The sequence below is a fragment of the Procambarus clarkii genome, chromosome 72, assembly GCF_040958095.1.
Source record: "Procambarus clarkii isolate CNS0578487 chromosome 72, FALCON_Pclarkii_2.0, whole genome shotgun sequence".
Taxonomy (NCBI): domain Eukaryota; kingdom Metazoa; phylum Arthropoda; class Malacostraca; order Decapoda; family Cambaridae; genus Procambarus; species Procambarus clarkii.
Window position 1 is genome coordinate 24,048,622 of NC_091221.1, and position 15,250 is coordinate 24,063,871.

Consider the following 15,250-nt stretch of genomic DNA (forward strand, 5'->3'; position numbering starts at 1 on the left):
AAGGAGATAGATCACTTGCGTCTAACTATCGACCAATTAGCCTAACGTCTATTGTGGGAAAGTTACTCGAATCTATAATAGCAAATAAAATTCGTCTTCATCTTGAAAAACATAAATTAATAATTGAGTCGCAACATGGTTTTATAAATGGCCGTTCATGTTTAACAAATTTGTTATCTTTTTATTCTAGCATTGTTGAGGCAGTTGATAGTGGTAAGGATTGCGATGTTGTATACCTTGACTTTAGCAAAGCTTTTGATACAGTGCCACATGAAAGACTGATTAAAAAAATAGAGTCTCATGGTATTGGGGGTGCTATATTAAGCTGGATTAGGGCATGGCTATACCAAAGGAAACAGAGAGTTAGTATAAATGGAATCAAGTCAGAGTGGGAAAATGTTGTAAGTGGAGTGCCTCAAGGCTCTGTCCTGGGACCTCTGTTGTTTATAATATATATAAATGATTTAGATTCAGGTTTGAGTAGCAACATTTGCAAATTTGCCGATGATACGAAAATCGGTAGGGAAATTAATTCGGAGGAGGACTCACTATCACTTCAAGTTGATCTAGATAGGGTTTTGAAATGGTCAAAGGATTGGCAGATGCAGTTTAATGCTGATAAATGTAAAGTTCTGAGGTTAGGTAATGATGATAGAGTTACAAGATACGAGCTAGATGGTGTTGTGATTGCGAAGTCGGATTGCGAAAGGGATCTGGGAGTTATGATTAGTAAGAATTTAAAACAAAAGGATCAATGCATAAATGTTCGTAATAAGGCAAATCGGACACTTGGATTTATTAATCGCAGCGTTAGTAACAAGACACCTGGTGTGGTTCTCAAGCTATATCTTGCTCTAGTTAGGCCCCATTTAGATTATGCAGTTCAGTTTTGGTCGCCATATTATAGAATGGATATAAATTCACTTGAACGTGTCCAGCGTAGGATGACTAAGTTAATTCCCCAAATTAGAAATCTTTCATATGAAGAAAGATTAACAAAGCTTAAGTTGCATTCACTGGAAAGGCGAAGAGTTAGGGGTGACATGATAGAGGTTTACAAGTGGATGAATGGACATAACCGGGGGGATATTAATAGGGTATTAAAAGTATCAACTCAGGACAGAACACGAAACAATGGATATAAATTGGATAAGTTTAGATTTAGGAAAGACTTGGGTAAATACTGGTTCAGTAACAGGGTTGTTGATTTGTGGAACCAATTGCCGCGTAACATTGTGGAGGTGGGGTCCCTCGATTGTTTCAAGCACGGGTTGGACAAGTATATGAGTGGGATTGGGTGGTTATAGAATAGGAGCTGCCTCGTATGGGCCAATAGGCCTTCTGCAGTTACCTTTGTTCTTATGTTCTTATGTTCTAGCTGAATATCAAATATATGGATTTAAACTATTTCACACAGATAGATATATTAGACGAGGAGGTGGAGTAGCCATATATGTTAGGGACAATTTGAAATGTAGTCTCAAAGAGGGAATCAAAACAGAGCCACACACAGAAACTATTTGGATTGAATTAAACGAAAAAGCTAATAATATTATAATAGGAGTAATATATAGGCCACCAAATTTAGACAGAATGGAAGCAAAGCATCTATGGGATGAAATATCTAGAGCATCTAGATCTAACAGTATTTATGTCATGGGTGACTTTAATTTTAGCGGAATAAACTGGTTGAACAAAACAGGGAATAGTGAAGCAGAAGATTTTCTAGAATTAATTGACGATTGCTTTCTTACGCAACACATTAAGGAACCAACACGGGAAAATAATATTTTAGATTTAGTGTTAACTAACAGGGAAACGCAAATTAATGACATCGAAATAGGGAGTGAGCTAGGGAGCAGTGATCACAAAGAAATCAGATTTAGCATAGAATGGAATAGACCAGTAGGAGAAAATTCTGTTAAAGTGCCAGATTTTCGAAAAGCTGATTTTAATAGCCTAAGAAATTTTTTGGGTCAAATTGATTGGAAAGTCCTGGGTATGGGGTGTGGGCCGGTCTTGGAGCGAGACATGAACCCAGCGATAGGTGACTTAAATGGGGATTTCGATGTGGATTCAATATATAACTTATTTAAGAATATTCTAAACAAAGCACAGGAACGTAATATACCATACAAATTAAATAGATCGAATACTAATGACCCAAAGTGGATAACAAAGAATTTGAAGAACCTTATAGGTAAAAAGAGAGCTTGGTACAAAAGGATTAAAAATGGGGAGGTCACTTTAGAACAGGAATTCGTACAACTGGTTAGAAATGTTAAAAAAGAGATAAGGAAAGCAAAAAGAAACTATGAAGTTCGCATAGCAGGGCAAGCAAAGACAAATCCTAAAGGGTTTTTTCAGTTATATCGTACTAAGACTAGGGAAAGGATAGGTCCATTAAAAACTGAGACAGGTCAAATAACAGATAGTGATGAAGAGATGAGTAGTATTTTTAATAAATATTTTGTATCTGTATTTACTAAAGAGGAACTTAACAATATGCCTTCAGCCGAACAAGTCTATGTGGGTGGGGACGAGGACAGGTTGACGAGTTTAGCAGTTACCAGGGAGGATGTTCTTAAACAAATAGTAAAACTCAAACCAAACAAATCCCCAGGGCCGGATGAAGTGTTTGCTAGGGTGCTTAAAGAATGCAAAGAGGAGCTTTGTGACCCACTGTCAACCATATTTAATAAATCAATAGAGTCAGGCAGAGTGCCAGAGTTTTGGAAAGTTGCTAATGTGATACCAGTTTTTAAGAAAGGAGATAGATCACTTGCGTCTAACTATCGACCAATTAGCCTAACGTCTATTGTGGGAAAGTTACTCGAATCTATAATAGCAAATAAAATTCGTCTTCATCTTGAAAAACATAAATTAATAATTGAGTCGCAACATGGTTTTATAAATGGCCGTTCATGTTTAACAAATTTGTTATCTTTTTATTCTAGCATTGTTGAGGCAGTTGATAGTGGTAAGGATTGCGATGTTGTATACCTTGACTTTAGCAAAGCTTTTGATACAGTGCCACATGAAAGACTGATTAAAAAGATAGAGTCTCATGGTATTGGGGGTGCTATATTAAGCTGGATTAGGGCATGGCTATACCAAAGGAAACAGAGAGTTAGTATAAATGGAATCAAGTCAGAGTGGGAAAATGTTGTAAGTGGAGTGCCTCAAGGCTCTGTCCTGGGACCTCTGTTGTTTATAATATATATAAATGATTTAGATTCAGGTTTGAGTAGCAACATTTGCAAATTTGCCGATGATACGAAAATCGGTAGGGAAATTAATTCGGAGGAGGACTCACTATCACTTCAAGTTGATCTAGATAGGGTTTTGAAATGGTCAAAGGATTGGCAGATGCAGTTTAATGCTGATAAATGTAAAGTTCTGAGGTTAGGTAATGATGATAGAGTTACAAGATACGAGCTAGATGGTGTTGTGATTGCGAAGTCGGATTGCGAAAGGGATCTGGGAGTTATGATTAGTAAGAATTTAAAACAAAAGGATCAATGCATAAATGTTCGTAATAAGGCAAATCGGACACTTGGATTTATTAATCGCAGCGTTAGTAACAAGACACCTGGTGTGGTTCTCAAGCTATATCTTGCTCTAGTTAGGCCCCATTTAGATTATGCAGTTCAGTTTTGGTCGCCATATTATAGAATGGATATAAATTCACTTGAACGTGTCCAGCGTAGGATGACTAAGTTAATTCCCCAAATTAGAAATCTTTCATATGAAGAAAGATTAACAAAGCTTAAGTTGCATTCACTGGAAAGGCGAAGAGTTAGGGGTGACATGATAGAGGTTTACAAGTGGATGAATGGACATAACCGGGGGGATATTAATAGGGTATTAAAAGTATCAACACAGGACAGAACACGAAACAATGGATATAAATTGGATAAGTTTAGATTTAGGAAAGACTTGGGTAAATACTGGTTCAGTAACAGGGTTGTTGATTTATGGAACCAATTGCCGCGTAACATTGTGGAGGTGGGGTCCCTCGATTGTTTCAAGCACGGGTTGGACAAGTATATGAGTGGGATTGGGTGGTTATAGAATAGGAGCTGCCTCGTATGGGCCAATAGGCCTTCTGCAGCTACCTTTGTTCTTATGTTCTTATGTTCTCCGAATTCTTGGCCGTTCTAGAGAATGCAAATTTATACTACTTAGTTAATCTTTCTTCATATGACAAGTTTCTAATTTGCAGGATTAACTTTGTTATCCTACGCTGGGCGTGTTCTAGTGAATTTATATCAGAAAACGTATATTTTAACTTGTTAAAAATATTTTGATTCATATTCATAAACAGTCTACTCATGCACATGTATAAACATACATGCCTCGTATTGTCAGTTTAACTTTATTCTAATTTTCTTAGCAATTTGAATATTTATCGGCATCGAGAAATGACCAAATAAACAAGTTCCATCATCCAGCAACATCAGTCACCTGAGATAGCTGCTACATAACCCCCCGGTGGCCACAACGGGTTAGCTCATTACTCATTTAGCTCACAGACTACAAGGTTGGTCACAAGCAGTACCACCACTGCAGTCACTCTCTCCATCACCTGTGTTCCCTTACCAACACCACTCCCAACCACCAATCACCAGGTGTATTCAACAACAACCACCACATCGACAAACTTCACCAGCCCTATTGGAGATATTTTCTGAAACACTAGCAAGTGTCGGAAAGACGTTTTATAAAGAGGTCAAGTAACTATATGTTCTCGTGTTTTCCATCATGAGCCAACAGTCTAAGATGGACTTGGATATTACGAATTGCAGCCGTGGGCTGTGGCTGGTCAAGGTACCTAAATATTTGGGGGACAAATGGGCAGACTGTGCTGGCCATGACGTTGGAAAGCTTAAGATTACCAAGGTGCCTGGTAAACCTCCGACAATAACCTTTAAATCTAGTGAACACACCTTGAAGGACGGGAAAATTCCTCGGGAGCACAAGGTAATTTCTCATAGTTTAAAAGAAATGACACTCGGAGTTCTTTCTGAACCAGATCTCGGCAGCAGCAGCTCGGATGCTGCAGTTTCCGAGACACAGCAATTGTCCTTTGAGGGACAAGTCATCCACAAACTAGAATGTCAGCCTGTAGTGGACGACTACTATATCAATCAGAAAAGGGAAGCTGTGAAGAAAGCTGCCCAGTCTCTTCATACGGTAAAGCTTATTGACAGACCCCTCAACGGCTATAAGCCTATTTCACACCATAAACATAATGTTTATTTAGAGCAGAAGAAGGCAGAAGGCAAGACGATTCGTGATGATAAAGATAAGGTCATGGAGTTGTTGTTTGCTGCATTTGAAAAGCATCAGTATTACAATATTAAGGATCTCCACATGATTACCCGACAACCAATCACATATCTAAAGGAGATCCTGAAAGACCTATGTAACTATAATGTTAAGAATCCTCACAAGAATATGTGGGAACTCAAGCCCGAGTACCGTCATTACAAGTTTGTGGAAAATTCAATGTATGATTAGGTTCATACTAAACTTTGTTTCACAGTACAAAGGTAAAGAAAACGTGAAAGATCCAGGCAAATATTAGCCTCATACTCCAAGTCTGAGGTTATGATCTACCTTGCGGTGCTTGTGCCTCTATCCGCTACCCTTTACTGCAAGCCACGGCCGCTGCTCTGTCCCGTCTTCCAGACTGTGCAGTATCAGGACGAGTGGCAGAATGTCACAGAGATCGTGGTGTTTCCCATCAACCAGATCCTCCTCAACACCGTGTTCCAAGTCAGTGATGTTCCCGTGACCTCCGTCACAGTCCAGACGGTGACGGCACCAGCCCTGCAGCTGGTAATGATTGAGGTGAAGGTGGTAGAGGTGACTAAGCCCCTGATGGTGATGAACGTCGACACTGTCACCACCATAGAAGCAGCATCGCCTTTAACTTACTTTTATGACACCTTGAATATATCACAGATTCAATGTATCAATATCACGGGTTCATTGTATAGATATCATAAAAATAAATACTTATACAGAACTTCTTCTTGCTTAACCTATTTTAGATCAATGTTTTGACTAAGAATATAAGAAAAATGGAAAATCGCTGCTTACAGTGATCTGTTGACGAAATAAGGCAAATAGGACACTGGGATTTATTTATCAAAGCATTAGTAATAAAACACCTTGTGTTATTCTTCAGTTATATCCTGCTCTGGTTAGGCCCCATTTACATCATGCAGTTTAGTTTCGATTGCCGTGTTATATGTTGGGAATCCTGACACCCAAATTATTAACCCCTGTCACCACAACATAAATTGGTTGTGACCAGAAACTAATTTTACTAACCATTAATTTCAAGTAGGTGAATGTCAGAAGTTTTCTAGAAATCCATAACCGCGCAATTGCGTCAGTTACCACGTGCGATGACTGCTTTTTTTTAACAAATTATTTAACAGTTGTGATTATGAGTTTCAAACGGCGAGGGAAGGGGAATAAAAAGCAAAAATGGTTTCAAACCTCAATACAGGTAAGGAAATAAATAAAAATTATCAATAAATATAATGCATAGTGTAGCTATGCACCTCTAAATTAATTAAGTGCGTCATTTTGTGTTTAAATCCATGGAAAATAGTGGTTTTAAATCCGCGGAGTTGACGCGCACATTAATATCCAACCATAAGACTAAGCACTCACATAAATTTATCCATTAATTGTGTGGATTATTTTTGTGTTAGGGTCAATAACATATTAATAAATACTCATCAAATACCAGAGTTGAAGAGATTACCCCATACTAATTATATATACATCACTCAAAATAAGAGTCTTTTATATAAAACCAAACAAAATACATAGCACTATTCCATTACTCCTCATTATTATGGTATATAAATTTATTGCCAAACCTTAACTGTAGTTAGGCAGGAGCCCAACTAAATGTTGCTCAATCTAGCCTAATCTATTGATTTGTGCTAAGCCACTAAGGATAGGAACATAAGAACAAAGGCAACTGCAGAAGGCCTGTTGGCCCACACGAGGCAGCTCCTATTTATAACCACCCAATCCCACTCATATACATGTCCAACCCGCGCTTGAAACAATCGAGGGACCCCACCTCCACAATGTTACGCGGCAATTGGTTTCACAAATCAACAACCCTGTTACTGAACCAGTATTTACCCAAGTCTTTCCTAAATCTAAACTTATCCAATTTATAACCATTGTTTCGTGTTCTGTCTTGTGTTGATACTTTTAATACCCTATTAATATCCCCTTTGTTTTGTCCATTCACCCACTTGTAAACCTCTATCATGTCACACCTAACTTTTCGCCTTTCCAGTGATGCAAGTTAAGCTTTGTTAATCTTTCTTCATATGAAAGATTTCTAATTTGGGGAATTAACTTAGTCATTCTATGCTGGACACGTTCAAGTGAATTTATATCCATTCTATAGTATGGCGACCAAAACTCATCTGTATAATCTAAATGGGGCCTAACCAGAGCAAGATATAGCTGAGGAACCACACCAGGTGTCTTGTTAATTACGCTTCGATTAATAAACCCTAGTGTCCTATTTGCCTTATTACGAACATTCAGGCATTGATCTTTTTGTTTTAAATTCTTACTAATCATAACTCCCAGATCCCTTTCGCAATCCGACTTCGCAATCTCAACATTTACCTTTATTCTTATGTTCTTAGACATATATGAATGATGATGATGATGATGAAGATTAAGCCACCCAAAAGGTGGCACGGGCATGAATAGCCCGTAAGTGGTGGCCTTTATAAGCCATTTACCAGTATCAAGAGCTGATACTGGAGATCTGTGGAGGTGCGAATGCACCCTGCATGATGGGAGATGTCTCCCTTGTGAATGTGTTTAAGATGAAGATGAAGCCACCCAATAGGTGGCACGGGCATGAATTGGTAAGTGGTAGCCCTTTTGAGCCATCACCAGTATCAATAGATGATACTGGAGATCTGTGGAGGTGCGACTGCACCCAGCGTGACGGGAGATGTCTCCCGTGTTTTAAACAGATGAAGAAGATGAAGATGAAGCCACCCAAAAGGTGGCACGGGCATGAATAGCTCGTAAGAGGTGGCCCTTTCGAGCCATCACCAGTATCAAGAGCTGATACTGGAGATCTGTGGAGGTGCAAGTGCACTCTGCATGACGGGAGATGTCTCCCATGAATGTGTCCAAGATGACGATTAAACCATCCAAAAAGTGGCACGGGCGTGAATAGCCCGTAAGTGGTGGCCCTTTTGAGCCATTACCAGTATCAAGAGCTGATACTGGAGATCTGTGGAGGTGCAACTGCACCCTGCGTGACGGGAGATGTCTCCCGGACCAAGTGTGTGGTCATATATATGAATGAGATTAGGTGGTTATAAATAGCAGCTTTCTTGTGTGGGGCCAGTAGGACATCTGCAGTTACGGATATTCTTATTTTCCTACGTTTAGATTTAGGAAATACCTGGGAAAATAGTGGTTCGGTAACATGGTTGTTGATTTGTGGAACCAATTATCGCATATCTTGATAGAAGTAGGATCCCTTGATTGTTTCAAGTATGCGTTGGACTTATATATTAATGGGATTGGGAAGATATAAATAGGTGCTGCCTCTTATGGGCCAATAGGTTTTCTGCAGTTACCTTCATTCTTGTTCCTAATTCCCTATTAATATCCCCCTTTGATGTGTCCATCCATCCACTTGCACACCTCTACTAAGTCACTCCGAATTCTTGGCCTTTCTAGAGAATGCAAATTAGTACTACTTAGTCAATCTTTCTTCATATGACAAGTTTCTAATATGCAGGATTAACTTTGTTATTCTAGTATGGGTCAATAGGCCTTCTGCAGTTACCTTCATTCTTATGTTCCTAATACCCTATTAATATCCCGTTTGATGTCCCGTCCATCCACTTGCACACCTCTACTAAGTCTCTCCGAATTCTTGGCCGTTCTAGAGAATGCAAATTTATACTACTTAGTTAATCTTTCTTCATATGACAAGTTTCTAATTTGCAGGATTAACTTTGTTATCCTACGCTGGGCGTGTTCTAGTGAATTTATATCAGAAAACGTATATTTTAACTTGTTAAAAATATTTTGATTCATATTCATAAACAGTCTACTCATGCACATGTATAAACATACATGCCTCGTATTGTCAGTTTAACTTTATTCTAATGTTCTTAGCAATTTGAATATTTATCGGCATCGAGAAATGACCAAATAAACAAGTTCCATCATCCAGCAACATCAGTCACCTGAGATAGGTGCTACATAACCCCCCGGTGGCCACAACGGGTTAGCTCATTACTCATTTAGCTCACAGACTACAAGGTTGGTCACAAGCAGTACCACCACTGCAGTCACTCTCTCCATCACCTGTGTTCCCTTACCAACACCACTCCCAACCACCAATCACCAGGTGTATTCAACAACAACCACCACATCGACAAACTTCACCAGCCCTATTGGAGATATTTTCTGAAACACTAGCAAGTGTCGGAAAGACGTTTTATAAAGAGGTGAAGTACCTATATATTCTCGTGTTTTCCATCATGAGCCAACAGTCTAAGATGGACTTGGATATTACGAATTGCAGCCGTGGGCTGTGGCTGGTCAAGGTACCTAAATATTTGGGGGACAAATGGGCAGACTGTGCTGGCCATGACGTTGGAAAGCTTAAGATTACCAAGGTGCCTGGTAAACCTCCGACAATAACCTTTAAATCTAGTGAACACACCTTGAAGGACGGGAAAATTCCTCGGGAGCACAAGGTAATTTCTCATAGTTTAAAAGAAATGACACTCGGAGTTCTTTCTGAACCAGATCTCGGCAGCAGCAGCTCGGATGCTGCAGTTTCCGAGACACAGCAATTGTCCTTTGAGGGACAAGTCATCCACAAACTAGAATGTCAGCCTGTAGTGGACGACTACTATATCAATCAGAAAAGGGAAGCTGTGAAGAAAGCTGCCCAGTCTCTTCATACGGTAAAGCTTTTTGACAGACCCCTCAACGGCTATAAGCCTATTTCACACCATAAACATAATGTTTATTTAGAGCAGAAGAAGAAGGCAGAAGGCAAGACGATTCGTGATGATAAAGATAAGGTCATGGAGTTGTTGTTTGCTGCATTTGAAAAGCATCAGTATTACAATATTAAGGATCTCCACAAGATTACCCGACAACCAATCACATATCTAAAGGAGATCCTGAAAGACCTATGTAACTATAATGTTAAGAATCCTCACAAGAATATGTGGGAACTCAAGCCCGAGTACCGTCATTACAAGCTTGTGGAAAATTCAATGTATGATTAGGTTCATACTAAACTTTGTTTCACAGTACAAAGGTAAAGAAAACGTGAAAGATCCAGGCAAATATTAGCCTCATACTCCAAGTCTGAGGTTATGATCTACCTTGCGGTGCTTGTGCCTCTATCCGCTACCCTTTACTGCAAGCCACGGCCGCTGCTCTGTCCCGTCTTCCAGACTGCAGTATCAGGACGAGTGGCAGAATGTGGCAGAATGAGATCGTGGTGTTTCCCATCAACCAGATCCTCCTCAACACCGTGTTCCAAGTCAGTGATGTTCCCGTGACCTCCGTCACAGTCCAGACGGTGACGGCACCAGCCCTGCAGCTGGTAATGATTGAGGTGAAGGTGGTAAAGGTGACTAAGCCCCTGATGGTGATGAACGTCGACACTGTCACCACCATAGAAGCAGCATCGCCTTTAACTTACTTTTATGACACCTTGAATATATCACAGATTCAATGTATCAATATCACGTGTTCATTGTATAGATATCATAAAAATAAATACTTATACAGAACTTCTTCTTGCTTAACCTATTTTAGATCAATGTTTTGACTAAGAATATAAGAAAAATGGAAAATCGCTGCTTACAGTGATCTGTTGACGAAATAAGGCAAATAGGACACTGGGATTTATTTATCAAAGCATTAGTAATAAAACACCTTGTGTTATTCTTCAGTTATATCCTGCTCTGGTTAGGCCCCATTTACATCATGCAGTTTAGTTTCGATTGCCGTGTTATATGTTGGGAATCCTGACACCCAAATTATTAACCCCTGTCACCACAACATAAATTGGTTGTGACCAGAAACTAATTTTACTAACCATTAATTTCAAGTAGGTGAATGTCAGAAGTTTTCTAGAAATCCATAACCGCGCAATTGCGTCAGTTACCACGTGCGATGACTGCTTTTTTTTTAACAAATTATTTAACAGTTGTGATTATGAGTTTCAAACGGCGAGGGAAGGGGAATAAAAAGCAAAAATGGTTTCAAACCTCAATACAGGTAAGGAAATAAATAAAAATTATCAATAAATATAATGCATAGTGTAGCTATGCACCTCTAAATTAATTAAGTGCGTCATTTTGTGTTTAAATCCATGGAAAATAGTGGTTTTAAATCCGCGGAGTTGACGCGCACATTAATATCCAACCATAAGACTAAGCACTCACATAAATTTATCCATTAATTGTGTGGATTATTTTTGTGTTAGGGTCAATAACATATTAATAAATACTCATCAAATGCCAGAGTTGAAGAGATTACCCCATACTAATTATATATACATCACTCAAAATAAGAGTCTTTTATATAAAACCAAACAAAATACATAGCACTATTCCATTACTCCTCATTATTATGGTATATAAATTTATTGCCAAACCTTAACTGTAGTTAGGCAGGAGCCCAACTAAATGTTGCTCAATATAGCCTAATCTATTGATTTGTGCTAAGCCACTAAGGATAGGAACATAAGAACATAAGAACAAAGGCAACTGCAGAAGGCCTGTTGGCCCATACGAGGCAGCTCCAATTTATAACCACCCAATCCCACTGATATACATGTCCAACCCACGCTTGAAACAATCGAGGGACCCCACCTCCACAATGTTACGCGGCAATTGGTTTCACAAATCAACAACCCTGTTACTGAACCAGTATTTACCCAAGTCTTTCCTAAATCTAAACTTATCCAATTTATAACCATTGTTTCGTGTTCTGTCTTGTGTTGATACTTTTAATACCCTATTAATATCCCCTTTGTTTTGTCCATTCACCCACTTGTAAACCTCTATCATGTCACACCTAACTCTTCGCCTTTCCAGTGATGCAAGTTAAGCTTTGTTAATCTTTCTTCATATGAAAGATTTCTAATTTGGGGAATTAACTTAGTCATTCTATGCTGGACACGTTCAAGTGAATTTATATCCATTCTATAGTATGGCGACCAAAACTCAATTGTATAATCTAAATGGGGCCTAACCAGAGCAAGATATAGCTGAGGAACCACACCAGGTGTCTTGTTAATTACGCTTCGATTAATAAACCCTAGTGTCCTATTTGCCTTATTACGAACATTCAGGAATTGATCTTTTTGTTTTAAATTCTTACTAATCATAACTCCCAGATCCCTTTCGCAATCTCAACACTTACCTTTATTCTTATGTTCTTAGACATATATGAATGAGATTAGGTGGTTATAAATAGCAGCTTTCTTGTGTGGGGCCAGTAGGACATCTGCAGTTACGTTTATTCTTATTTTCCTACGTTTAGATTTAGGAAATACCTGGGAAAATAGTGGTTCGGTAACATGGTTGTTGATTTGTGGAACCAATTATCGCATATCTTGATAGAAGTAGGATCCCTTGATTGTTTCAAGTATGCGTTGGACTTATATATTAATGGGATTGGGAAGATATAAATAGGTGCTGCCTCTTATGGGCCAATAGGTTTTCTGCAGTTACCTTCATTCTTGTTCCTAATTCCCTATTAATATCCCGTTTGATGTGTCCATCCATCCACTTGCACACCTCTACTAAGTCACTCCGAATTCTTGGCCGTTCTAGAGAATGCAAATTTGTACTACTTAGTCAATCTTTCTTCATATGACAAGTTTCTAATTTGCAGGATTAACTTTGTTATCCTACGCTGGGCGTGTTCTAGTGAATTTATATCAGAAAACGTATATTTTAACTTGTTAAAAATATTTTGATTCATATTCATAAACAGTCTACTCATGCACATGTATAAACATACATGCCTCGTATTGTCAGTTTAACTTTATTCTAATGTTCTTAGCAATTTGAATATTTATCGGCATCGAGAAATGACCAAATAAACAAGTTCCATCATCCAGCAACAACAGTCACCTGAGATAGCTGCAACATAACCCCCCGGTGGCCACAACGGGTTAGCTCATTACTCATTTAGCTCACAGACTACAAGGTTGGTCACAAGCAGTACCACCACTGCAGTCACTCTCTCCATCACCTGTGTTCCCTTACCAACACCACTCCCAACCACCAATCACCAGGTGTATTCAACAACAACCACCACATCGACAAACTTCACCAGCCCTATTAGAGATATTTTCTGAAACACTAGCACGTGTCGGAAAGACGTTTTATAAAGAGGTCAAGTAACTATATATTCTCGTGTTTTCAATCATGAGCCAACAGTCTAAGATGGACTTGGATATTACGAATTGCAGGCGTGGGCTGTGGCTGGTCAAGGTACCTAAATATTTGGGGGACAAATGGGCAGACTGTGCTGGCCATGACGTTGGAAAGCTTAAGATTACCAAGGTGCTTGGTAAACCTCCGACAATAACCTTTAAATCTAGTGAACACACCTTGAAGGACGGGAAAATTCCTCGGGAGCACAAGGTAATTTCTCATAGTTTAAAAGAAATGACACTCGGAGTTCTTTCTGAACCAGATCTCGGCAGCAGCAGCTCGGATGCTGCAGTTTCCGAGACACAGCAATTGTCCTTTGAGGGACAAGTCATCCACAAACTAGAATGTCAGCCTGTAGTGGACGACTTATATCAATCAGAAAAGGGAAGCTGTGAAGAAAGCTGCCCAGTCTCTTCATACGGTAAAGCTTATTGACAGACCCCTCAACGGCTATAAGCCTATTTCACACCATAAACATAATGTTTATTTAGAGCAGAAGAAGAAGGCAGAAGGCAAGACGATTCGTGATGATAAAGATAAGGTCATGGAGTTGTTGTTTGCTGCATTTGAAAAGCATCAGTATTACAATATTAAGGATCTCCACAAGATTACCCGACAACCAATCACATATCTAAAGGAGATCCTGAAAGACCTATGTAACTATAATGTTAAGAATCCTCACAAGAATATGTGGGAACTCAAGCCCGAGTACCGTCATTACAAGCTTGCCGAAAAGGCTGTGGAAAATTCAATGTATGATTAGGTTCATACTAAACTTTGTTTCACAGTACAAAGGTAAAGAAAACGTGAAAGATCCAGGCAAATATTAGCCTCATACTCCAAGTCTGAGGTTATGATCTACCTTGCGGTGCTTGTGCCTCTATCCGCTACCCTTTACTGCAAGCCACGGCCGCTGCTCTGTCCCGTCTTCCAGACTGTGCAGTATCAGGACGAGTGGCAGAATGTCACAGAGATCGTGGTGTTTCCCATCAACCAGATCCTCCTCAACACCGTGTTCCAAGTCAGTGATGTTCCCGTGACCTCCGTCACAGTCCAGACGGTGACGGCACCAGCCCTGCAGCTGGTAATGATTGAGGTGAAGGTGGTAGAGGTGACTAAGCCCCTGATGGTGATGAACGTCAACACTGTCACCACCATAGAAGCAGCATCGCCTTTAACTTACTTTTATGACACCTTGAATATATCACAGATTCAATGTATCAATATCACGTGTTCATTGTATAGATATCATAAAAATAAATACTTATACAGAACTTCTTGCTTAACCTATTTTAGATCAATGTTTTGACTAAGAATATAAGAAAAATGGAAAATCGCTGCTTACAGTGATCTGTTGACGAAATAAGGCAAATAGGACACTGGGATTTATTTATCAAAGCATTAGTAATAAAACACCTTGTGTTATTCTTCAGTTATATCCTGCTCTGGTTAGGCCCCATTTACATCATGCAGTTTAGTTTCGATTGCCGTGTTATATGTTGGGAATCCTGACACCCAAATTATTAACCCCTGTCACCACAACATAAATTGGTTGTGACCAGAAACTAATTTTACTAACCATTAATTTCAAGTAGGTGAATGTCAGAAGTTTTCTAGAAATCCATAACCGCGCAATTGCGTCAGTTACCACGTGCGATGACTGCTTTTTTTTTAGCAAATTATTTAACAGTTGTGATTATGAGTTTCAAACGGCGAGGGAAGGGGAATAAAAAGCAAAAATGGTT

General features: G+C 39.2%; 1 protein-coding gene across 1 annotated transcript; it reads left to right on the top strand.

Annotated features, from left to right (window-relative positions):
- The first annotated feature begins 4,764 nt into the window (after positions 1-4,764).
- On the top strand, positions 4,765-10,331 carry LOC123749774 (uncharacterized). The gene is made up of 2 exons (XM_069312619.1): positions 4,765-5,351; positions 9,437-10,331. The coding sequence occupies exons 1-2, from the start codon at positions 4,765-4,767 to the stop codon at positions 10,329-10,331; spliced, it is 1,482 nt and encodes a 493-aa protein (XP_069168720.1).
- The last annotated feature ends 4,919 nt before the right edge of the window (positions 10,332-15,250 follow it).

Coding starts and splice junctions, on each gene's coding strand:
- LOC123749774 (XM_069312619.1), top strand. CDS start 4,765: ATGAGCCAACAGTCTAAGATGGACTTGGATATTACGAATTGCAGCCGT. Junction 5,352..9,436: donor GCTGCATTTGAAAAGCATCA/GTATTACAATAT, acceptor ACCAATCACCAG/GTGTATTCAACAACAACCAC.